The sequence below is a fragment of the Carcharhinus amblyrhynchos genome, chromosome 25 (assembly GCF_965287045.1).
Source record: "Carcharhinus amblyrhynchos chromosome 25, sCarAmb.v2.hapA, whole genome shotgun sequence".
In the NCBI taxonomy this organism is placed as follows: domain Eukaryota; kingdom Metazoa; phylum Chordata; class Chondrichthyes; order Carcharhiniformes; family Carcharhinidae; genus Carcharhinus; species Carcharhinus amblyrhynchos.
Genome location: NC_137348.1, coordinates 44,160,372 through 44,184,897, shown reverse-complemented (window position 1 = coordinate 44,184,897; position 24,526 = coordinate 44,160,372). Strand labels below are relative to the sequence as shown.

The 24,526-nt window shown below is 46.8% G+C and overlaps 1 protein-coding gene across 2 annotated transcripts in view; it reads right to left on the bottom strand.

The window, feature by feature from the left end:
- Positions 1–19,040, bottom strand: part of traf2b (Tnf receptor-associated factor 2b) — an 81,318-nt gene extending 62,278 nt beyond the window's left edge. The window contains exons 1-2 of one of the 2 annotated variants that reach the window (XM_080211885.1): positions 18,969–19,040; positions 13,215–13,447 (exon numbers count right to left, since the gene is read on the bottom strand). In XM_080211885.1, the coding sequence (XP_080068011.1) occupies positions 13,215–13,417 (203 nt within the window). In that variant the 5' untranslated portion in view covers positions 13,418–13,447; positions 18,969–19,040. Of the gene's footprint in view, positions 1–13,214; positions 13,448–18,344; positions 18,656–18,968 lie in introns of those variants that run through there. The other variant, XM_080211886.1, reaches the window with a different exon arrangement.
- Positions 19,041–24,526: the final 5,486 nt, after the last annotated feature.

Below are 24,526 nucleotides of genomic sequence, written 5' to 3'. Positions count from 1 at the left end.
TCCGTCCTATAACTACCACCCCTTAATTTAAAGCTATGCCCCCTCATGCTAGCTTTCTCCATCCGAGGAAAAAGGCTATCACTGTCCACCCTATCTAAACCTCTAATCATCTTATATGTTTCAATAAGATCCCCTCTTAGCCGCCTTCTTTCCAACGAAAACAACCCCAAATTCCTCAGTCTCTCCTCATAGGACCTCCCCTCCATACCAGGCAACATCCTGGTAAACCTCCTCTGCACCCTCTCCAAAGCCTCCACATCCTTCCTATAATGTGGGGACCAGAACTGCACACAATACTCCAAGTGCAGCCGCACCAGAGTTTTGTACAGTTGCAACATGACGCTGCGGCTCCTAAATTCAATCCCCCTACCAATAAACGCCAAGACACTGTATGCCTTCCTAACAACCCTATCTACTTGATTCCCAACTTTCAGGGATCTATGTACACATACACCTAGATCCCTCTGTTCATCCACACTATTCAGAGTCCTACCGTTAGCCCTATACTCTACACATCTGTTATTCCTGCCAAAGTGAATTACCTCACACTTCTCCGCATTAAACTCCATCCGCCACCTCTCAGCCCAGCTCTGCACCTTGTCCAAGTCTCCCTGTAAACTATGACACCCTTCCTCACTATCTACCACACCTCCGACTTTGGTGTCATCAGCAAATTTACTAATCCACCCAACTATACCCTCATCCAGATCATTAATAAAAATTACAAACAGCAGTGGCCCCAAAACAGGTCCCTGTGGCACACCACTTGTAACTGAACTCCATGACGAATACTTACCATCAATCACCACCCTCTGTCTCCTATCCGCCAGCCAATTCCTGATCCAATTACCTAAATCACCCTCAATCCCATACATCTGCATTTTCTGCACAAGCCTTCCATGGTGAACCTTATCAAATGCCTTACTAAAATCCATATATACCACGTCAACTGCCTTACCCCCATCTACCTCTTTGGTCACTTTCTCAAAAAACTCAATAAGGTTAGTAAGGCACGGCCTACCCTCCACAAAACCATGCTGACTATCTCCAATCAATTCATTACTCTCCAAATAACTATAAATCCTATCCCTAATAATTTTTTCTAAAACCTTGCCCGCAACAGAAGTAAGACTCACCGGTCTGTAATTCCCGGGGAAGTCTCTGTTCCCCTTCTTAAACAATGGGACAACATTTGCTATCCTCCAATCTTCTGGCACTATACCTGTGACCAACGACGACCTGAAGATCAGAGCCAGAGGCTCTGCAATCGCCTCTCTTGCCTCCCAGAGAATCCTAGGGTAAATCCCGTCCAGCCCAGGGGACTTATCTATTTTCAAACCCTCAAGAATATCTAGCACATACTCCTTATCAACTGCAATACTATCCAGTTTACAACCATGTAACCTTGTGTTCTCCACAGCCACATTTATGTCTCCCTGCGTGAATACCGAAGAGAAATATTGGTTCAATGCCTCTCCAATCTCTTCCGGTTCCACACATAACTTCCCACTGCTGTCTCTAACTGGCCCTAATCTTGCCCTAACCAACCTTCTGTTCTTAACATATCTACAGAACGCCTTAGGATTCTCCGTAATCCTATCAGCCAAAGTCTTCTCATGTCCTCTTTTAGCCCTTCTTAACTCACTCTTTAACTCCCTCCTAGCCAATCTAAAGCTTTCTAGTGCACTACCTGAGCCCTCAAGTCTCATCCGGACATAAGCCTCCTTTTTCTTTTTAACCAGCGAATCAACTTTTTTAGTGCACCACGGTTCCCTCGCTCGACCAATTCCTCCTTACCTGACAGGGACATACATATCAAGGACTCGCAGTAGCTGCTCCTTGAAAAAACTCCACATTTCGGACGTTCCCAGACCCTGTAGTCTCCTAGTCCAACCTATGCTTCCTAATTCTCTCCTAATAGCCTCATAATTACCCTTCCCCCAGCTAAAACTACTGACCCAAGGTTCATGCCTATCCCTTTCCATCACTAAGGTGAACGTAACCGAATTGTGGTCACTATCACCAAAATGCACCCCAACTTCCAAGTCTAGCACCTGGTCTGGCTCATTTCCCAGCACCAAATCCAATATAGCCTCACCTCTAGTTGGCCTATCAACATACTGAGTCAAAAAACCTTCCTGCACGCTTTGTACAAAAACTGACCCCTCTAATGAGCTATAGCTATAACTATTCCAATGAATATTAGTAAAGTTAAAGTCCCCCATAACAATTACCCTAATACTTTCACTCCTATCCAGGATCGTCTCCGCAATCCTTTCCTCAACCTCTCTAGAACTTTTAGGAGGTCTATAAAAGACTCCCAACAGGGTGACCTCTCCTCTCCTATTTCTAATCTCAGCCCATACTACCTCAACAGACATGTCCTCATCAAACTTCCTCTCTGACACTGTGATACGAGCCTTGACTAATAATGCTACCCCTCCCCCCCTCTACCTCCTTCTCTACTCCGACTGAAGCATTTGAACCCCGGAACCTGTAACAACCATTCCTGACCCTGCTCTATCCATGTCTCTGAAATGGCCACAACATCAAAGTTCCAGGTACTGATCCACGCTGCAAGTTCATCCACCTTATTGTGAATACTCCTCGCATTAAAGTATACGCATTTCAAACCCTGCTCCGCTCCACCCCCACGATGCCATGCATTGCAGTCCCCATCTATACCCCCCTCACTTTCACCCCCACTACTCAGGATCCCACCCCCCCTCTGAATCAGTTTAAACCCCCCTGCATAGCCTTTGCAAATTTTCCCCCCAAGATATTGGTTCCCCTCTGATTCAGGTGTAGACCATTACTCTTGTAGAGGTCCCACCTTCCCCAGAATGAGCCCCAATTGCTCAAGAACCTGAACCCCTCCCTCCTGCACCATCCCCTCAGCCACGAGTTCAAACTTTCCCTCTCTCCGGTCAGCTCTAAACTATCCCGTGGCACAGGCAAAAGTCCCGAGATAACCACTCTGTCTGACTTGGCCTTAAGTTTCCACCCCAACTCCATAAATTTCTGCTTAATATCCCCTTCCATTAACCTCCCTATGTCATGCGTCCCCACATGAACTATGACTTGGGGTTGATCTCCCTCTCCCTTAAGAGTCCTGAACATCCTCTCTGAAACATCCCGGACCCCAGCCCATATTAGTGATTTTCCAATTCATGCGGACAATTCCTGAAGCGTGGATGCTTGGAAGATTGTCACTAAAGCATCAACTCTTATCTATTTCTTTTAATACTTTAGATGGCAATCATTGTGTCCAGGGCAATGTTCTTTTTAAGCTAGTAAGAAGTCTCACAACACCATGTTGAAGTCCAACAGATTTATTTGGTAGCACAACATGTTGGACTTTAACCTGGTGTTGTGAGACTTCTTACTGTGTGTACCCCAGTCCAACGATGGCATCTCCACATCCTTCTAAGCCATGCAGCTTTATACCATCCCTAAGCACAGGCTGCATTAAATTACCCGGTATGAACTGCCATGTAAAAATGAGCTAATAGACCAATTCCTGGGCTTTGTCTTTCTCTAATCTCAATAGTTTAATAGAACATCGAACCCTACAGTGCAGAAAGAGGCCCTTCAGCCCATCAAGTCTGCACTGAACACAATCCCACCCAGGCCCTACTCCCATATATTACACCCACTAATCCCTCTAACCTACGCATCTCTAGATACTAAGGGGCAATTTCTTCACATGGCCAATCAACCTAACCTGCACATCTTTGGACCGTGGGAGGAAACCGGAGTACCCGGAGGAAACCCACGCAGACACGGGGAGAATGTGCAAACTCCACACAGGCAGTGACCCGAGCCAGCTTCTCCATCACCTGTGTTTTCTCCCATTCAATTAAATCTGCTTAATTCCTGCTATCGAATTATGTTCAGTCTTTTTCATATCTCTGCTATTCTACCCTCATCCGCGACTGTGAAGACCAATATGTACAGTAACTATTTCTGAAGTCTGCTATTTCCTGCTTTCAGCAGCACCTGTCTGTTAAGCTAACACAGTACTTTCAGCCGCTTCCCTTTTAATATATTTGTAAAAACGGCAATGCTGCCCATGGTCCACAACTTGGCCATTCAGCCCACCATATCTGTACAGGCACTCTGCAAGCATAATTCATTTAATACCACTCCTTTTCCCAGTAGCTGCACAAATTGCTCCCCTTCAGCCATCTTCGCCTCACTCCCAAGCAGAGCATTCAGATTCAGCTTCAAAGATATGGCTTCTTTTGCCCATCACTTTAAATTAGTGTGCTGATCTTTAGATTCTGATTAGATTAGATTAAATTAGATGCTGATCTTTCCACCAATGAGGGCAGTTTCGCCTTATTCTGTCCACATCCTTGCGATTTTGAAAATCTCTATCAAATCTCCTCTCAACCTTCTCATCTCCAAAGAGAAAAGCCCCAGCTTCTCCAATCTATCTACATCACTGAAGGCTCTCAAAGAATCATACAGTGCAGAAGAGGCCCTTCAGCCCATCGAGTCTGCACCAACACGAGGTACATCTGAGCTTCCTCTTAATCCCATCTGAATAACCTGAATGTTATGACATGCCAAGTGCTGAGCCAGGTATTTTTTTAAAGGATGTGAGACAACCTGCCTCCACCTTCCTCCCAGGCAACACATTCCACACCGTCACCACTCTCTGGGTAAAAAACATTTTTCCACATACCCCCCCGAACATCCTGCCCCTCACCATGACTGACCCTTCAACCTTAATGTAATTTTCATGACTCTCTTTAGCCTCTCTAATGCCTTCACTTTCTTCCTAATATGTGGTGCCCAGAACCAGACACTAATAGAGTTGAGGCTGAACCACTGGTTAATGCCAATTTATCATAATTCCATCGTAACACATATTCATCATGTATCAGTCATCTGCATATCTAGATCACTGCCCAATTACTTATCTTTTCCATCAAATGCTAAAGCCCTGTTACTTTATTTCTACCTGTCCCAGTCTGGGGGATTTCTACTGCTCTTTGCCTTGATATAATCCTTTCTAATTGGATGATACTGTTTCTCATTTTCCTGTTAACCAGGGCTGCTTAATGACATGATGTGGAGATGTCAGCGTTGGACTGGGGTAAACACAGTAAGTCTCACAACAGCAGGTTAGAGTCCAACCAGTTTATTTGACAGTAATCTCACAAGCTTTCGGAAACAGTGTTCCTTCGTCAGGTGTGTGGAAGGTTCTGATCAGAGAAGGGCATTTAAAATCACACACAGTTTACAGAATACTGATTAGAAAGCAAGTCTTTACAGCCAACCTGCTCTTCAAGTCTTAAAGATGCAGACAATGTGAGCGGAGATAGCATTAGCCCAGGTTAAAGAGATGTGTATTGTCTCCAGACAGGACAGTTAGTGAGATTTTACAAGCCCAGGCAAGTCATGGGGGTTACAGATAGTGCGACACAAACCCAAGATCCCGGTTGAGGCCGTCCTCATGTGTGTGGAACTTGTCTATCAGTCTCTGCTCAGTGACTCTGCGCTGTTGTGTGTTGTGAAGGCAGCCTTGGAGAACACTTACCCGAAGATCAGACAGTAACGTTCTCCAAAGTGACCTTCATGACACACAACAGTACAGAGTCACGGAGGAGAGACCGATAGCCAAGTTCCACACACAAGAGGACGGTCTCAACCGGGATCTTGGGTTCATGTTGCACTATCTGTAACCCCCACAACTTGCCTGGGCTTGTAAAATCTCGCTGTCTCGTCTGGAGACAATACACATCTCTTTAACCTATGCTAATGCTATCTCCACTCACATTGTCTGCATCTTTAAAACTTGAAGAGCAGGTTAGCTGTAAAGGCTCACATTCTAATCAGTATTCTGTAAACTGTGTGTGATTTTATACGCCCTTCTCTGAGCAGAACCTTCCACACACCTGACAAAGGAACACCATTTCCGAAAGCTTGTGGGATTACATCAAATAAACCTGCTGGACTCTAACCTGGTGTTGTGAGACTTCTTAGTGTGTTTAATGACATACATACATGGAGCTCTTACCCTTTCAACATGTACACAAACCTTGATTTTTACTAAGTATGTCCTTCAGCACCTCCCACTGCTCCTCTGTAATTCTATCTGCTAACAGAACTGACAATACTTCTATTGTGTTCAATTTCTATCTTAACTGAATTGAAAACTTGGGTAGAACTCACCCTCCTCACTTGCAGAGCTAATACTGAAGGTTATCACCACCATTAACTGGGTGTCCCCTGCTTAGTTTTGGTTCTTATTCATCAGTAAAGCTAAGTTGGTTCATGAACATATTGTTCTAGAAAATTGTCTCAAATACACTCTCGGGCAGGGAGGAATGAATAATCTGGCTGTGGCTGTCACAGTGAGACAGGGTAAATGCTGCTGAATTTTAGACAAGCAAAGCTAACAGAGGGAGGAAAATGGGCGATGTGGGAAAATTAACTCAAGAAATGAGAAAACTGTGAATAAGGGTTTCTTGGCATGGCTGCAATGATAGAATCAAACATATGTGACGGAGGCCACAATAAATAATAGGAGCATCTCTCCTGGTCAGATAGGCTATCAAACTTTATCGTGGTGTCTAGGAATGGACAGGGCTGAAAAATAGAGGTGTCATCTGTTCTTTGGGCAGGCATCCTTGCCCTGTTCAACAGGTCCTTTCACATATCTCCAATACTCTCATAAGGCTATCAGAAAGAAATGGGAGTAGGAGTAGGCCATCCAGTCCTTCAAGCCTGCATCACCATTTAGTGAGATCATGATTGATCTTTTACTTCAACACCATTTTCCTGCACTATCCCTCATATAGAAACATAGAAAAATTACAGCACAAACAGGCCCTTTGGCCCACAAGTTGCACCGAACATGTGCCTACTTACTAGGCACACTTTACCTTGCTAAGTTCCATGTACTTATCCAAAAGTCTCTTGAAAGACCCTATTGAATCCACCTCCACCACCACCGACGGCAGCCCATTCCACACACCCACCACCCTGAGTGAAAACTTACCCCTGACATCTCCTCTGTACCTACTCCCCAGCACCCTAATCCTGTGTCCTCTTGTGGCAGCTATTTCAGCCCTGGGAAAAAACCTCTGAGAATCCACCCTATCTATACCTCTCATCATCTTATAAACCTCTATCAGGTCACCCCTCATCCTTCGTCTCTCCAAGGAGAAAAGACCGAGCTCTCTCAACCTATCCTCATAAGGCATGCCACCCAATCCAGGCAACATCCTTGTAAATCTCCTCTGCACCCGTTCAATAGCTTCCACATCCTTTCTGTAATGAGACGACCAGAACTGCGCACAGTACTCCAAGTGGGATCTGACCAGGGTCTTATACAGCTGCAGCATTATCTCCTGACTCCTAAACTCAATCCCTCAATGCTTTTAATGTGTAGAAATCTATCAATCTCAGTCTTGAGCTTTTTTTTCCCTTTTCATTCACAGGTTTTAAGTCAGTCCGCCTTGTGTCCAACGAGGGGCATACACACGATGGGTCATACTGGGGCTGCTCTTGGTTGTTCGAGATTGGCCTAGTGCTTCATGTCGTTAGTGTGTGCCTAAACTGGACCAGATACTGGGCAAGACGACAGCTCAGTGACTATCACTGATTACCGTGCAGACACATGGATTTGGGCCAGTGTCTGTGGGAGTTTGCGCATTCTCCCTGTGCTTGCGTGGGTTTTCTCCGGGTGCTCCGGTTTCCTCCCACACCCCAAAGATGTGCTGTTAGGCTGATTGGGGGTAATAAATTGTCCCTAAATCAGTTTCCCTCAATCTGGATGGCCATGAAACATTAGACAAGGGTCGTGGGTGGAGAGGGGGACTGGTGGTGTTGAGATGGCGGCACGGGCTTGTTGGGCCGAAGGGCCTGTTTCCCGGGCTGATTTTGTTCTTGGTTCAATGATTTTGCTTCCATTTGTCCGATGTCTATTTTTGCCTCTCTTTCATCTTATATATATTGTTAAAAAAAACTTTTCCTATCTTCTTTTATATTACCAGCTAGCTTACATTCATACTTCATCTTCTCCTCCTTATTGCTTTTTCAATTGTCCTCTGTTCATTTTTAAAGGCTTCCCAGTCCTCTGGCTTCCCACTAATCCTCACCACTTTGTATGCTTTCTCTTTTTATTTTGTGCTGTTCTGGACTCCCCTCGTCAGCCATGGATGCCTCATCCTCCCCTTAGCATGTTTCCTTCTCCTTGAGATGTTGTGCCTCCGAAAAACCCCCAAAAACTCCTGCCATTGCTGTTCCACTGTCTTCCCTGCTAGGCTCCCTTTCCAATCAACTCTGGCCAGTATGTCCCTCATATCTTTGTAGCGTTAACAAAAAAAATCAGAAATGGTCATGGCAAATGCCACAAGAGGAAGCGTTTGCAAAAGTCAAACAACAATTGCTGTCAACAAATGTATTAGTCGATTATGGCCCCCTGAGACCACTCATTGTAACCTGTGACATCTCCTCCTATGGGACAGGAGCAGCATTGTCCCATCATTGGGACAATGGGACAGAAAGTCTAATCGTGTACACCATCACAAAACCGGCAGATGCAAAAGAGGAAGTCTGTCCAGATCAAAAAAGAAGTTTGGCCATAGTATTCATTGCACCCTTAGGAATGGCTGGGGAGACCCTGTGTGCGAGTACATGCAGAGTGTGCAGGGCAATTTATGGGCTCCACCCTTGTCCTCAACACCCATTCAAAATGGATCAATGTGCATCGAATGATTCGTACTACCTCTTACAATACCATCGAGAAACTCCGTTAATCCTTCAGTATGGCATACTCAAGATTCTCGCAACAGAATGGGAGCCCATTTATCAGTGGGGACTTTCTGACTTCACGAATACAAACAGAGTAAGACAAGCCCGCATGCACTTTACCACCTGTCCTCAAATGGCTGAGTGGGCGTTCAAAAATCAGACATTCAAAAATCACAAAAAGAAACAAACCACAGGTTCTCTCAAAACAAAGCTCGTTTTCTGTTTAACTATAGGGCTATGCCACATATGCTGATGGGAATAGCCCTGGCAGCGCTACTGATGTGGAGATGCCAGCGTTGGACTGGGGTAAACACAGTAAGAAGTCTCACAACACCAGGTTAAAGTCCAACAGATTTATTTGGTAGCGAATACTATTAGCTTTCGGGGCTTTTGCTACCAAATAAACCTGTTGGACTTTAACCTGGTGTTGTGAGACTTCTTACTGTGTTACTGATGGGCAGATGCCTTTAGACTAGGCTTAGTCTGACATTCCTAAATTTGGGCAGCAAAGTTGTGTTAAAACAAGAAACCCAGAAAAGGGGCTATGATGGTATGTGAGTACTGTGCTCAGTTCTGGCCGCCTCATTACAGGAGGGATGTAGAAGCTATTGAAAGGGTGCAGAGAAGATTTACAAGGATGTTGCCTGGATTGGGTGGCATGCCTTATGAGGATAGGTTGAGGGAACTCAGTCTTTTCTCCTTAGAGAGACAAGGAGCGAGAGGTGACCTGATAGAGGTGTATAAGATGTTGGGAGGAGGTATAGATCGGGTGGATTCTCAGAGGCTTTTTCCCAGGGCTAGAGTGGTCGCTACGAGAGGACACATGTTTAAAGGTGCTGGGGAGTAGGTACAGAGGAGATGTCAGGGGTAAGTTTTTCACTCAGAGGGTGGTGAGTGAGTGGAATCGGCTGCCGTCGGTGGTGGTGGAGGCGAACTCGTTGGGGTCTTTTAAGAGACTTCTGGATGCGTACATGGGACTTAATGGAATTGAGGGTTATAGGTAAGCCTAGTAGGTAGGGATATCATCAGCGCAACTTGTGGGCTGAAGGGCCTGTTTGTGCTTTAGTTTTTCTATGTTCTATGGCCTTAGACCGGATAGCATGTTCGAGCCATGAGATACGGTCCATGTGAGGAATTTGGGCCTTGGCTCTCTGTGGATTCCAGGAGTCATATAAGATGCAAACCAGGAAGAAGACATTAAAGAAGCACATAGATCACCTCCATCGCAGGGAACTCTCCGCAGAGACAATGGATTCTATGGGCATGCCACCATCGGCATCCTTCACAGCCGCCGGCAGAGGGGATCTTCCACCCACTAAAATCTCAAGAGCCAGTCTTCAGGATGCTAATGATTCTGTCTCAGATATGAAGACAGAGATAGAACATAGAACATAACAGCACAGAACAGGCCCTTTGGCCCACGATGTTGCGCCAACCAGTTAAAAAGCAATGACCCTCTAACCTAAACCAAACCCTTACCATCCATAAACCTATCCACTGATCTCTTAAACGCCCCCAAACTAGGCGCATTTACAACTGCAGCAGGCAGGGCATTCCAATCCCTCACCACCCTCTGGGTAAAGAACCTACCCCTGACATCCGTCCTATAACTACCACCCCTTAATTTAAAGCTTTCTCCATCCAAGGAAAAAGGCAGGAACTCCATCAGAGGTCACCACCAAGGAAGAGTCTCCTGCAGTGGCTGTTCAGCACTCTGCACAAAAGAGGCCTTCACCAACTCATTATACCATTCCCCCCAACAACCAGACCCTACAAGAGCTGGAGATGACACCACAAGCAACAGACAACGTCCACTGCCATGGGAGCAAGGTAGAACCCTTGTACTTGGAGAGGTGTGATAACCCTCACAAGATCCATGAGGAATCACTGATTGATCTTCCTTTGGGGCTCACTGAGTATAAGTTCCCCTGCCTAGCTGGAATTCATTACCTAAGCCTTTTTCTATAAGGCTAGTCCCAGACAATGACTAGCATGTGTACACCACAGTAGTAGTTTCACTTTGCATTCTGTAAATAAACTAGGTTCCTTTCCAGTCGATTTTCCTGAGTCATTACACCCTGCTAAGGCCCCTAACCTATACATCTTGGGGCACTAAGTGGCAACTTAGCATGGCCAATCAACCTAACTGAGGCATCGGAGGAAACCCACGCAGACCCGGGGAGAACATCACAATCCAATCGGACAACAAAGGCCGGAATCAAGCCCGGGTCCTCGGTACTATGAAGTAGCAATGCTAACCACTGTGCCTCTGCCATCCTGAAGCTAAATGCAAACTGCAGGAAAAGCACCTTATCTTCCGCTTAAGCCCTTTGATTTAACATCGAGTTCAACAACTTCAGACTACAAACTGTCCTCCATTTTGTATTCCCCCCACCCCCCTGTGCCGGCCTGTATCTTGTTCTAATGTTTTGCTTTCTGACAGTGCTGACCTTTATTCTGCTATTAACATCTACTCTGGTCTAATGCTTCGTTCCTTTACTTCTAACATTATCAGTTCCTTTGTCTTTCGTTCCATGACATCTTTGCCATTTAATCACCCACCCTCCACCCCAACCTTCCTTTTTGCTCCACCCTTTTCAACAGCACAAAATCCACATTTCTCCCTCTCTTCAGTTGTGAAGAATCATACTGGACTCAAAACATTAACTTTGTTTCTCTCTCCACAGTTGCCAGCAAACCTGCAATTTTTCCAGCACTTCCTCTTAACTAAGAAGTGAAGATTTTGCCCTCATGTTTAGTTAGATGCACTGATGAGGCATCTGAACAGGGTCAGAGAGGCAATAAGAGACACCACATGATGGCTGGTGAGAGAAATGGAAAAAATGAGTGGGAAGGCTATTTGTCAGAGTTTGGAGAAAAACGTTTAGTTGGTATGGTAGACAGAAAACCCCAGTGAAACCCTGATTTGGGTTTGCTTGCTGCTAACACCAGGTGTCTAGATTCATTACTTTCATTCCTCAGCACGCAGATTGTATGTTCTCATTTTGCGAAAAGTTACACAGACGGCCCAATGGGAGACAGCCCAACAGGAGCTCAACTCAGACTGTCAAAGACGTCTGGATCACAGAGGGGCTCTCAACATAAGAAACAGGAGCAGGAGTAGGCCATCTAGCCCTTCGAGCCTGCCCCGCCATTCAATAAGATCATGGCTAATCTGATAGTGGTTCAGTTCCACTTTCCTGCCTGCTCCCCATAACCCTTAATTCCCTTATTGATCAGAAATCTACCTACCTGTGACTTAAACATATTCAACGAGGTAGCCTCCACTGCTTCAATGGGCAGAGAATTCCAGAGATTCACCACCCTTTGAGAGAAGAAGTTCCTCCTCAACTCTGTTCTAAACTGACTCCCCCTTATTTTGAGGCTGTGTCCTCTAGCTCCGGTTTCCTTTCTAAGTGGAAAGAATCTCTCTGCCTCTACCCTATCTAGCCCCTTCATTATCATATATGTCCCTGAAAGATCACCCCTCAGCCTTCGAGTACAAGCCCAATCTACTCAATCTCTCCTCATAAGCTAACCCCCTCATCTCCGGAATCAGCCTGGTGAACCTTCTCTGTACTCCTTCCAAGGCCAATATATCCTTACGCAAATAAGGGGACTAAAATTGCACACAGTACTCCAGCTGCGGCCTCACCAGTACCCTGTACAGTTGCAGTAAGACCTCCCTGCTTTTATATTCTATCCCCCTCGCTGTAAAGGCCAACATCCCATTCGCCTTCTTGATCACCTGCTGCACTTGCAGACTGGGTTTTTGCGATTCATGCACAAGGACCCCCAGGTACCTCTGCACAGTAGTACGTTGTAATTTTTCACCATTTAAATAATAGTCTATTTTACTATTATTCCTTCCAAAGTGGATAACCTCACACTTGCCAACATTATACTCCATCTGCCAGATCCTCGCCCACTCGCTCAGCCTACCCAGATCTCTCTGCAGACTTTCCGCATCCTCCACGCAATTTGCTTTCCCACTCATCTTTGTGTCATCAGCAAACTCCGTTACCCTCCTCCAGATTGTCTGTGTAAATGGTAAACAGTTGAGGCCCCAGCACCCATCCCTGCGGCACTCTACTCGTCACCAACTGCCAACCAGAAAAGCACCCATTTATTCCAACTCTCTGCTTCCTGATAGGTAACCAATCCTCAATCCACGCTAACACTTCACCCCCAACTCTGTGTACCTTAACCTTCTGCAGCAACCTTTTGTGAGGCACCTTATCAAACACCTTCTGGAAATCTAAAAACACCACATCCACCAGTGTCAGCAGGTGTCAACATCTGTGAAATTTTAGCCCAACAAAGGGTTAAGCAGGGATTAAGAGGGGGAAATAGCAGGGTTGTTGGTTTTTTTTCATAAACTGCAAATGTGTGCAATTTGTTTTCAGTGATGCAGGTTTGAGAATGGTCAGCTCGCAACCACTTACCTGACAATTGCCTTCAAGCAGGACGCACAGTAACGGTGACCACATTGTGCTTGGAATGGTCTCCTCAGGATCCCGTGGCACTCAAAGCACAGGTACTTTCCTTCAACTTTTGTTGCCAAAATTTCTTTAGGAAAACCGGTGTGATTCCCCGCAGCTTGAGATTCTAAGGAGTTTGGTGGGCTCCTCTCACTCCTTGCTGCCATGTGTTATAAGCTTCACACCTGGCAGCTTTTCTGAAAAGGGGAGAAGGAATAAAGCATTGTAAACTATTATACTTCAATTAGATTAGAAGAAAATGTGGTACCAGAGAAAATTTCCCATTAATTTCACAGAGAATGCTATAGATCCATGCTGTGTCTCAGATCAGTGACACACCAGTGCAAATGGAGTGTACTGCAACAGATCAGTAATCACTAAGTGTAACTTGTTGCACAGATTAGTTCTAACATGCACCCACTTGACAGTGCATACAAACACATGAAATGTGATTGCAACTATCACAGTGAGTGGGTTTCCTCCAGGTGCTCCAGTTTCCTCCCACAGTCCAAAAATGTGCTGGTTAGGTTGATTGGCCATGCTAAAATTGCCCTTTCTGGCCTGAGATGCGTAGGTTAGAGGGATTAGTGGGTAAAATATGTAGGGATATAGAGGTAGGGCCTCGGTGGAATTGTGTTTGGCGCAGTCTCGATTTGCCAAATGGCCTCTTTCTGTACTGTAGGGTTCGATGTGATTTCTAATGTAAGCTTTCTTGTGACACTAATAAATAAACTGCAAAAACTTTATCCCTAGCTAAAATCAGTTATTATCCTGCAGTCTTAGCATCTACTGCGTGTTTCCCCAGATTGACTCTTGTTACAAAACACTACCTCAACCCAACCCCACTTAATATATAATATTGCAAAATAGCACAGTCATGCTCACAGCCCCTCTCTCAGAGGTCTTGTTCCTGGTAAGTAATCTCAAACCATTTTTTTATTTTTCCTCTCCCTATCCTCCCACAATCCAATTTCTTTTATAATCATATCCTACAGAAAAAATTGCCACAGCTCTTGCATTGATCTCACTTATTAAATTTTTGTTTTTTCGGTCTTCCATCAGTCTTGATATCTCTGCCATTTCTAACCTAACTGTTCTCTTGCGTCCAGTCCCAGTGAATCAATTAAAGCTTCTCACAACCCTTAGTTCTCTGATTACAGCAAGCATAAACACATCTCAACCTGAACCTTGATTCAAAGATCAGAAAGACTCTGTTGATCCACAACACACACCTGTCTCCAAACCCTCTCAACCCATTTCAATCCTGTACCAACATTTTTCAGCTCCCCCTCTTTCCCTACCTTCCCAAATGCTCCAAAATCTCTCTGTTCCAGGAAACTCACTATCTACTCTGCTAATCTCCTCTCTGTATAAAGTCCCTTTCTGAGCTCTCATAAGTGAGACTGGTAAAGGTTCCATAGAATCATGGAATCCAGACAATGCAGAAGGAAGGAGTCAATTCAGCCCGTAGAGTCTGCACACAAAAATCCCACCCAGACCCCATCCCCGTAACCCCATGTATTTACCCTACTAGACCCCAACACCAAGGGGCGAGTTGTCATGGCCAATCCACCTAACCTGCATAACTTTAGACATATATCCTCAGACATATGGTCCAAGTGCAGGTCAGTGGGACTGGGCAAAAAAATGGTTCGGCACAGACAAGAAGGGCCAAAAGGCCTGTTTCTGAGCTGTAATTTTCTATGGTTCGATACATCCTGCTTCTGCCCTACAAAATCCCTACTGAAATATTACATATACACAATATCTTAAGAATTATCAGCCACTCTCCAAGCTTACTTTCCTCTCCAAAGGGCGACAAGGTGGCACAGTGGTTAGCACAGCTGCCTCAGTGCCAGGGACCCAGGTTCAATTCTGGGCTCGGATCACTGCGTGTGTGGAGTTTACACATTCTTCCCGTGTCTCGATGGGTTTTCTCCCACAGAGTCAAATTCCCTCTACACTGCCCCCATCAAACACTCCCAGGACAGGTACAGCACAGGGTTAGATACAGAGTAAAGCTCCCTCTACACTGTCCCCCATCACACACTCCCAGGACAGGTACAGCACGGGGTTCGATACAGAGTAAAGCTCCCTCTACACTGTCCCCCCATCAAACACTCCCAGGACAGGGACAGCATGGGGTTAGATACAGAGTAAAGCTCCCTCTACACTGTCCCCATCAAACACTCCCAGGACAGGTACAGCATGGGGTTAGATACAGAGTAAAGCTCCCTCTACACTGTCCCCCATCACACTCCCAGGACAGGTACAGCACAGGGTTAGATACAGAGTAAAGCTCCCTCCACACTGTCCCCATCAAACACTCCCAGGACAGGTACAGCACGGGGTTAGATACAGAGTAAAGCTCCCTCTACACTGTCCCCCATCACACTCCCAGGACAGGTACAGCACAGGGTTAGATACAGAGTAAAGCTCCCTCCACACTGTCCCCATCAAACACTCCCAGGACAGGTACAGCACGGGGTTAGATACAGAGTAAAGCTCCCTCCACACTGTCCCCATCAAACACTCCCAGGACAGGTACAGCACGGGGTTAGATACAGAGTAAAGCTCCCTCTACACTGTCCCCCATCAAACACTCCCAGGACAGGTACAGCACGGGGTTAGATACAGAGTAAAACTCTCTCTACACTGTCCCCATCAAACACTCCCAGGACAGGGACAGCACGGGGTTAGATACAGAGTAAAGCTCCCTCTACACTGTCCCCCCATCAAACACTCCCAGGACAGGTACAGCACGGGGTTAGATACAGAGTAAAGCTCCCTCTACACTGTCCCCCATCAAACACTCCCAGGACAGGGACAGCACGGGGTTAGATACAGAGTAAAGCTCCCTCTACACTGTCCCCCATCACACTCCCAGGACAGGTACAGCACAGGATTAGATACAGAGTAAAGCTCCCTCTACACTGTCCCCATCAAACACTCCCAGGACAGGTACAGCACGGGGTTAGATACAGAGTAAAGCTCCCTCTACACTGTCCCCCATCAAACACTCCCAGGACAGGTACAGCATGGGGTTAGATACAGAGTAAAGCTCCCTCTACACTGTCCCCCCATCAAACACTCCCAGGACAGGTACAGCACAGGGTTAGATACAGAGTAAAGCTCCCTCTACACTGTCCCCATCAAACACTCCCAGGACAGGTACAGCACAGGGTTAGATACAGAGTAAAGCTCCCTCTACACTGTCCCCCATCAAACACTCCCAGGACGGGTACAGCACGGGGTTAGATACAGAGTAAAGCTCCCTCTACACTGTCCCCATCAAACACTCCCAGGACAGGTACAGCACGGGGTTAGATACAGAGTAAAGCTCCCTCTACACTGTCCCCATCAAACACTCCCAGGACAGGTACAGCACAGGGTTAGATACAGAGTAAAGCTCCCTCTACACTGTCCCCCATCAAACACTCCCAGGACGGGTACAGCACGGGGTTAGATACAGAGTAAAGCTCCCTCTACACTGTCCCCATCAAACACTCCCAGGACAGATACAGCACGGGGTTAGATACAGAGTAAAGCTCCCTCTACACTGTCCCCCATCAAACACTCCCAGGACAGATACAGCACGGGGTTAGATACAGAGTAAAGCTCCCTCTACACTGTCCCCCATCAAACACTCCCAGGACAGGTACAGCACGGGGTTAGATACAGAGTAAAACTCTCTCTACACTGTCCCCATCAAACACTCCCAGGACAGGGACAGCACGGGGTTAGATACAGAGTAAAGCTCCCTCTACACTGTCCCCCCATCAAACACTCCCAGGACAGGTACAGCACGGGGTTAGATACAGAGTAAAGCTCCCTCTACACTGTCCCCCATCAAACACTCCCAGGACAGGGACAGCACGGGGTTAGATACAGAGTAAAGCTCCCTCTACACTGTCCCCCATCACACTCCCAGGACAGGTACAGCACAGGATTAGATACAGAGTAAAGCTCCCTCTACACTGTCCCCATCAAACACTCCCAGGACAGGTACAGCACGGGGTTAGATACAGAGTAAAGCTCCCTCTACACTGTCCCCCATCAAACACTCCCAGGACAGGTACAGCATGGGGTTAGATACAGAGTAAAGCTCCCTCTACACTGTCCCCCCATCAAACACTCCCAGGACAGGTACAGCACAGGGTTAGATACAGAGTAAAGCTCCCTCTACACTGTCCCCATCAAACACTCCCAGGACAGGTACAGCACAGGGTTAGATACAGAGTAAAGCTCCCTCTACACTGTCCCCCATCAAACACTCCCAGGACGGGTACAGCACGGGGTTAGATACAGAGTAAAGCTCCCTCTACACTGTCCCCATCAAACACTCCCAGGACAGGTACAGCACGGGGTTAGATACAGAGTAAAGCTCCCTCTACACTGTCCCCATCAAACACTCCCAGGACAGGTACAGCACAGGGTTAGATACAGAGTAAAGCTCCCTCTACACTGTCCCCCATCAAACACTCCCAGGACGGGTACAGCACGGGGTTAGATACAGAGTAAAGCTCCCTCTACACTGTCCCCCATCAAACACTCCCAGGACAGATACAGCACGGGGTTAGATACAGAGTAAAGCTCCCTCTACACTGTCCCCATCAAACACTCCCAGGACAGGTACAGCACAGGGTTAGATACAGAGTAAAGCTCCCTCTACACTGTCCCCCATCAAACACTCCCAGGACGGGTACAGCACGGGGTTAGATACAGAGTAAAGCTCCCTCTACACTGTCCCCCATCAAACACTCCCAGGACAGATACAGCACGGGGTTAGATACAGAGTAAAGCTCCCTCTACACTGTCCCCCATCAAACACTCCCAGGACAGATACAGCACGGGGTTAGATACAGAGTAAAGCTCCCTCTACACTGTCCCCCATCAAACACTCCCAGGACAGATACAGCACGGGGTTAGATACAGAGTAAAGCTCCCTCTACACTGTCCCCATCAAACACTCCCAGGACAGGTACAGCACGGGGTTAGATACAGAGTAAAGCTCCCTCTACACTGTCCCCCATCAAACACTCCCAGGACAGGGTGTGTGATTTCTCAGATATGCTGGTCACATCAAGCACTCACCCCTTGTTTGTGCAGACACTTTGCTTCTCCAACACCCAGTCTGAGACTCGATTTGTTAAAACACAAAATGAATTGAATATCACAATGAAGCGACCGCACCCGGTATTCAGGATGTAACCATTCAGCCTCAGCTCAGCTTTAAATCCCAACTGTCCCAACTGGTATTTGAATACAGGCCGCGGATATGAAGCTCTCTGTCACCATCTACACATGCCTAATCTTCCTCATTATCTGCTTTCACTTTAATTTGCTTCAAATCTCCACCACCGCACAATCTCGCCATCACTGAAGCCAGGCCTTGCTGTGCTGGTCCTCAGCCCCAGGCTGTCCCCACCCCCCCCGCGCTCTGACAGCCCCATTACCCCCTCTCCTCCCGGGGCCTCTCCTCTCTCCGGCTTCCCAGGGACAGAGAGGCTTCGGACCCGGGCCCGCCGCCCCCCGACCCGGGCCCCGGCCCGCCGCCCCCCTCCCCCTCCCCCGGCTCCCCCCCTCCCCCCCTCCCCGGGCTCCCCCCCTCCCCGGGCCCCGGCTCGCCGCCCCCCCTCCCCGGGCCCCGGCTCGCCGCCCCCCTCCCCCGGCTCCGGCTCCGGGCCCGCCGCCCCCCTCCTCGGGCCCCGTACTCACCCAGAGCCGCTGTCGGATGGTTGGAAGCTGCAGCCAGGCTGGGTCGGGGCGGGGCCTGGGAGCGGGCGGAGACCAGGCCTGAGAGAGGCTCAGCCTTAACCCCAAACCAGACCCCCAATAAACCCCAAACCAGACCCCCAATAAATCCCAAACCAGACCCCCAATAAACCCCAAACCAGACCCCCAATAAATCCCAAACCAGACCCCCAATAAACCCCAATAAATCCCAAACCAGACCCCCAATAAATCCCAAACCAGACCCCCAATAAACCCCAATAAATCCCAAACCAGACCCCCAATAAATCCCAAACCAGACCCCCAATAAATCCCAAACCAGACCCCCAATAAATCCCAAACCAGACCCCCAATAAATCCCAAACCAGACCCCCAATAAACCCCAATAAACCCCAAACCAGACCCCCAATAAATCCCAAACCAGACCCCCAATAAACCCCAAACCAGACCCCCAATAAATCCCAAACCAGACCCCCAATAAACCCCAATAAATCCCAAACCAGACCCCCAATAAATCCCAAACCAGACCCCCAATAAACCCCAATAAATCCCAAACCAGACCCCCAATAAATCCCAAACCAGACCCCCAATAAATCCCAAACCAGACCCCCAATAAATCCCAAACCAGACCCCCAATAAACCCCAAACCAGACCCCCAATAAACCCCAATAAATCCCAAACCAGACCCCCAATAAATCCCAAACCAGACCCCCAATAAATCCCAAACCAGACCCCCAATAAATCCCAAACCAGACCCCCAATAAACCCCAAACCAGACCCCCAATAAACCCCAAACCAGACCCCCAATAAATCCCAAACCAGACCCCCAATAAACCCCAATAAATCCCAAACCAGACCCCCAATAAACCCCAAACCAGACCCCCAATAAACCCCAATAAATCCCAAACCAGACCCCCAATAAATCCCAAACCAGACCCCCAATAAATCCCAAACCAGACCCCCAATAAATCCCAAACCAGACCCCCAATAAACCCCAATAAATCCCAAACCAGACCCCCAATAAATCCCAAACCAGACCCCCAATAAACCCCAATAAATCCCAAACCAGACCCCCAATAAATCCCAAACCAGACCCCCAATAAATCCCAAACCAGACCCCCAATAAATCCCAAACCAGACCCCCAATAAACCCCAAAACAGACCCCCAATAAACCCCAATAAATCCCAAACCAGACCCCCAATAAATCCCAAACCAGACCCCCAATAAATCCCAAACCAGACCCCCAATAAATCCCAAACCAGACCCCCAATAAATCCCAAACCAGACCCCCAATAAACCCCAATAAATCCCAAACCAGACCCCCAATAAATCCCAAACCAGACCCCCAATAAACCCCAAACCAGACCCCCAATAAACCCCAATAAATCCCAAACCAGACCCCCAATAAATCCCAAACCAGACCCCCAATAAACCCCAATAAATCCCAAACCAGACCCCCAATAAACCCCAAACCAGACCCCCAATAAACCCCAAACCAGACCCCCAATAAACCCCAACAAATCCCAATCCCCAAACCAGACCCCCAATAAACCCCAACAAATCCCAATCCCCAAACCAGACCCCCAATAAACCCCAATAAATCCCGATCCCCAAACCAGACCCCGAATAAACCCCAACAAATCCCAATCCCCAAACCAGACCCCCAATAAATCCCCAATTCCCGCAGAAAGCAAAACCACACTCCCAAATCACCCCAACTCCCCAAATACTCAACACCCCAAAACCCCCAACCCTCTAAAAAATCAACTCCCCAAATCCCAACCCCCAAAAAACTCCAAAAAACTAACTCGCCACAAACCAAACCCCAAACCTCCCCAAAAACTGAACCCCAAAAAAACGCTCCATAAAACCAAACTCAACCCCCCAAATCAACTCCCCAAAACCCCCAACCTTCAAAAAATCCAACTCCCCAAAAAAAAACTCCCCCAAAATTCCAACTCTCCCAAAAACCCCAATCCCCTAAAAACCAACTCCCCAAAACCCCCCAAAAAAACCAATTCCCCTAAGCCCCCAACCTTCCCAAAAAACGCTACTCCCAAAAAAACCAACTGCCCAAAATTCCTCAACCCCCCCCAAAGAAACAACTCCCCTAAACTCCCAACTCCCCAAAAAAACAATTGCCCAAAAACCCCCAACCCCCCCAACAAACAACTTCCCTAAACTCCCAACTCCCCAGACCAACTGCCCAAAAACCCCCAACCCCCCCAAAAAACACTCCCCAAAAAACCAACTGCCTAAAAACCAACTTCCCTAAACTCCCAACTCCCCAAACCAACTGCCCAAAAACCCCCAACCCCCCCCAAAGAACAACTCCCCAAAAAACTGCCTAAAAACCAACTACTCTAAACCCCAACTCCCCAAAAAATCAACTGCCCAAAATCTCACTCTCCAAAAACCCCAACATCCCCAAAAAACCAACTCCCAAAAACCAACTCTCCAAAAGAAACCTCATCCCCCCCAAACCCACAGAAAGCCCCATAAACAACCACCCTTCTAAATCCCATGCAGAGGCCTCAACGTCCCCAAAATACTCCAAAACCAAGACCCCCAAAACTACAATCCCTCCAAAAAAAATCTCATGGCCCTTCCCCCTAAAAAATGTGTAAACCGCCTTCTTAACTTCTCTTATACTCAATTTGTGTTTATGAATCACAAGATATGCATGGTTTTTGAACTACTTACCCTGTCCTGCTACTTTCTATAGCTTATCCACGTGTATCCATAGGTCCCTGTTTTCCTGCGTCGCTTTACAATCCTACCCTTTAATATTGTATCCTGGTCTGTTCAGAACTGAATCTCAGAAATTCTATTAAAAGGATGAAGACCTCATCACATGCCCAATTCATACTCAAATCAGCTTTACATCCATTGACTTTGTCTACACTTCCCGCTTTCTCAGAAAAGCAGCCAACATAATTAAAGACCCCATGGACCCTGGACATTCTTTCACCTTCGTCTGTCAGGAAAAAGATACAGAAGTCTGACGACACATACCAAACAACTCGAGGAAGCATGGTGGCACAGTGGTTAGCACTGCTACCTCACAGTGCCGGGGACTCGGGTTCAATTCCCGGTTATGGTCACTGTCTGTGTGGAGTTTGCACATTCTCCCTGTGTCTGCATGGGTTTCCTCCGGGTGCTCCAGTTTCCTCCCACAGTCCAAAGATGTGCAGGTTAGGTGAATTGGCCATGCTAAATTGCTACTAGCTGAGGTAAATGCATGGGGTTATGGAGATAGGGCCTAGGTGGGATTGTGGCCAATGCACAGTCAATGCCACAAATGGCCTCCTTCTGCACTGTAAGATTCTATAATTCTAAGAACAGTTTCTTCTCTGCTGCCATCAATGGACTTAGCTTGCAAAAAGTTGCTCTTTCTCTACACCCTAGCTATGACTGGACAACACTACATTCTGCACCCTCTCCTTTCCTTCTCTATGAATGGTATGCTTAGTCTGTATAGCACACAAGAAACAATACTTTTCATTGTATGCTCGTACATGTTACAATAATAAATCAAATCAAAAATATGTGAGATTAACACCACTGCCTGATGATTCTGCTTTCAGCTCCCAGCAGCTTTGCATTGTTACAAACCCCCATTTATTCTGTTTGACACAAAACGCAGCAGAAAAATAATGTTCATGAAAGAATGCAGCGATTGTTCACTGTTTTAAGTATCATTATGAGAGCTCGCTGGTAGATCTCCTCCCTACTTTCCACAAAAGCATAGTAGTTTCAATGGAAAGAATCTTAACACATTTATGAGCACATCTCTGAACAAACATTTACATCTAAACTTTACTCTTGCTGATGTAGCATGTTGTGCATTTCCAGTAATGTCTGTTTTTGAATCGTGATTGTTATTTAAGGAGCAGAATACTAAAAGCTTTTACAGGCTCTCCTTGACCCCCATCATTTGACGTTTCTCCCCCGTATCATAGAACATAGAACATTCCAGCGCAGTGCAGGCCCTTTGGCCCTCGATGTTGCGCCAACCAGTGGAACCAATCTAATGACCCTCTAACCTAAACTATTCCAATGTTATCCATATGCCCATCCACAGACCATTTGAACGCTCTTAAAGTTGGCGAGTCCACAACTGCTGCAGGCAGGGCATTCCACACCCTTACTACCCTCTGAGTAAAGAACCTACCTCTGACATCCGTCCTATAATTACCACCCCTTAATTTAAAGCTATGTCCCCTTGTGTTAACCATCGCCATCTGAGGTAAAAGGCTCTCACTGTCCACCCTATCCAATCCTTTGATTATCTTGTATGCCTCAATTAGGTCACCTCGTAACCTTCTCTGTCTGTCCCTCTACCGCGGCTACGTTCATGGCCAGGTGTCCCTGGAGAGGGAGCACGTGGTGTCCGCGGGCACAGTCGAGGTCTTCTGTGCCCGTTGGGCACCGCAGGGGCTGAGGTGCCTTATAGACCCCGACAAGCACATTTTGATTTGACATGTCTTAAGTTTCCTTTGTACTTCTTGTTTCTGTTTGGGCTGTTCCCCCTCCTTTTGGGGAGCCGCCCCCTTTTTCTTTGTCCGAATGTAATTTAAGTTTGTTTGCTTGGTTCGACCTGAAAGACACCTTATAACCTTCTTCTCTCTAATGAATTTAACCTCAAGTCCCTCAGCCTTTCCTCATAAGAGCTTCCCACCATACCAGGCAACATCCTGGTAAACCTCCTCTGCACCCTTTCCAATGCCTCCACATCTTTCTTATAATGCAGCGACCAGAACTGTACGCAATACTCCAAGTGCGGCCAAGTATCTTCATCTTTATGATCACAATCCACCATTTCCCAGCCAATAAGATGCAGAGGGATCCTCATTGAGGCATCTTCAAGTATTAATATGAGAAGCAGGAGAATGCACAATAACTTCATCTGTCTGATTTCCTCCCTCCTTTAAATAAACTTCACTCTCCTGCCAGCAAGAATGATGTTATATGTGTATGGTCTAAGGGAAGCATTACAACTACGTTGTGATTCCGCTAGAGAGAGTACAGATTAAATTTTATGAGGATGGCTATTGCAAAGATGAAGTATGAAGTACAACTATAAAGGGTATTGGTTAGACCGTACCCAGAGAACTTGTGTACAGTTTTGATCTCCTTACGTAAGGAGGGATAGACTTTCATTGGAAATAAACAGTTGACTAGGTGATTCCTGGGATGAACAGATTGTTTTATGAGGAAAGGTTGATAAGATTGAGCCAATATGTATGGGGTTTAGAAGAATGAGAGGCGATCATCTACAATTCTGTGATAGATTTACACGGTAGACATCGAGAGGATGCTTCCCCGCGTGAGGTAATCTAGAACACGACACACAGGTTCAAATTAAGAGATCTTCCATTTAAGGTAGAGATGAGGAGGAATTCTTTTTCTCACAGGATCATTAATCTTTGAGAGTCTCTCCCCCAGGCTGAGTCAGTGAATATATTCCAGGTTGAGTTGGACAGATCAGAGCTGGGACATTGCTGCAGCTCAGTATCCTGAGTGACAGTGAAGCCTCTGA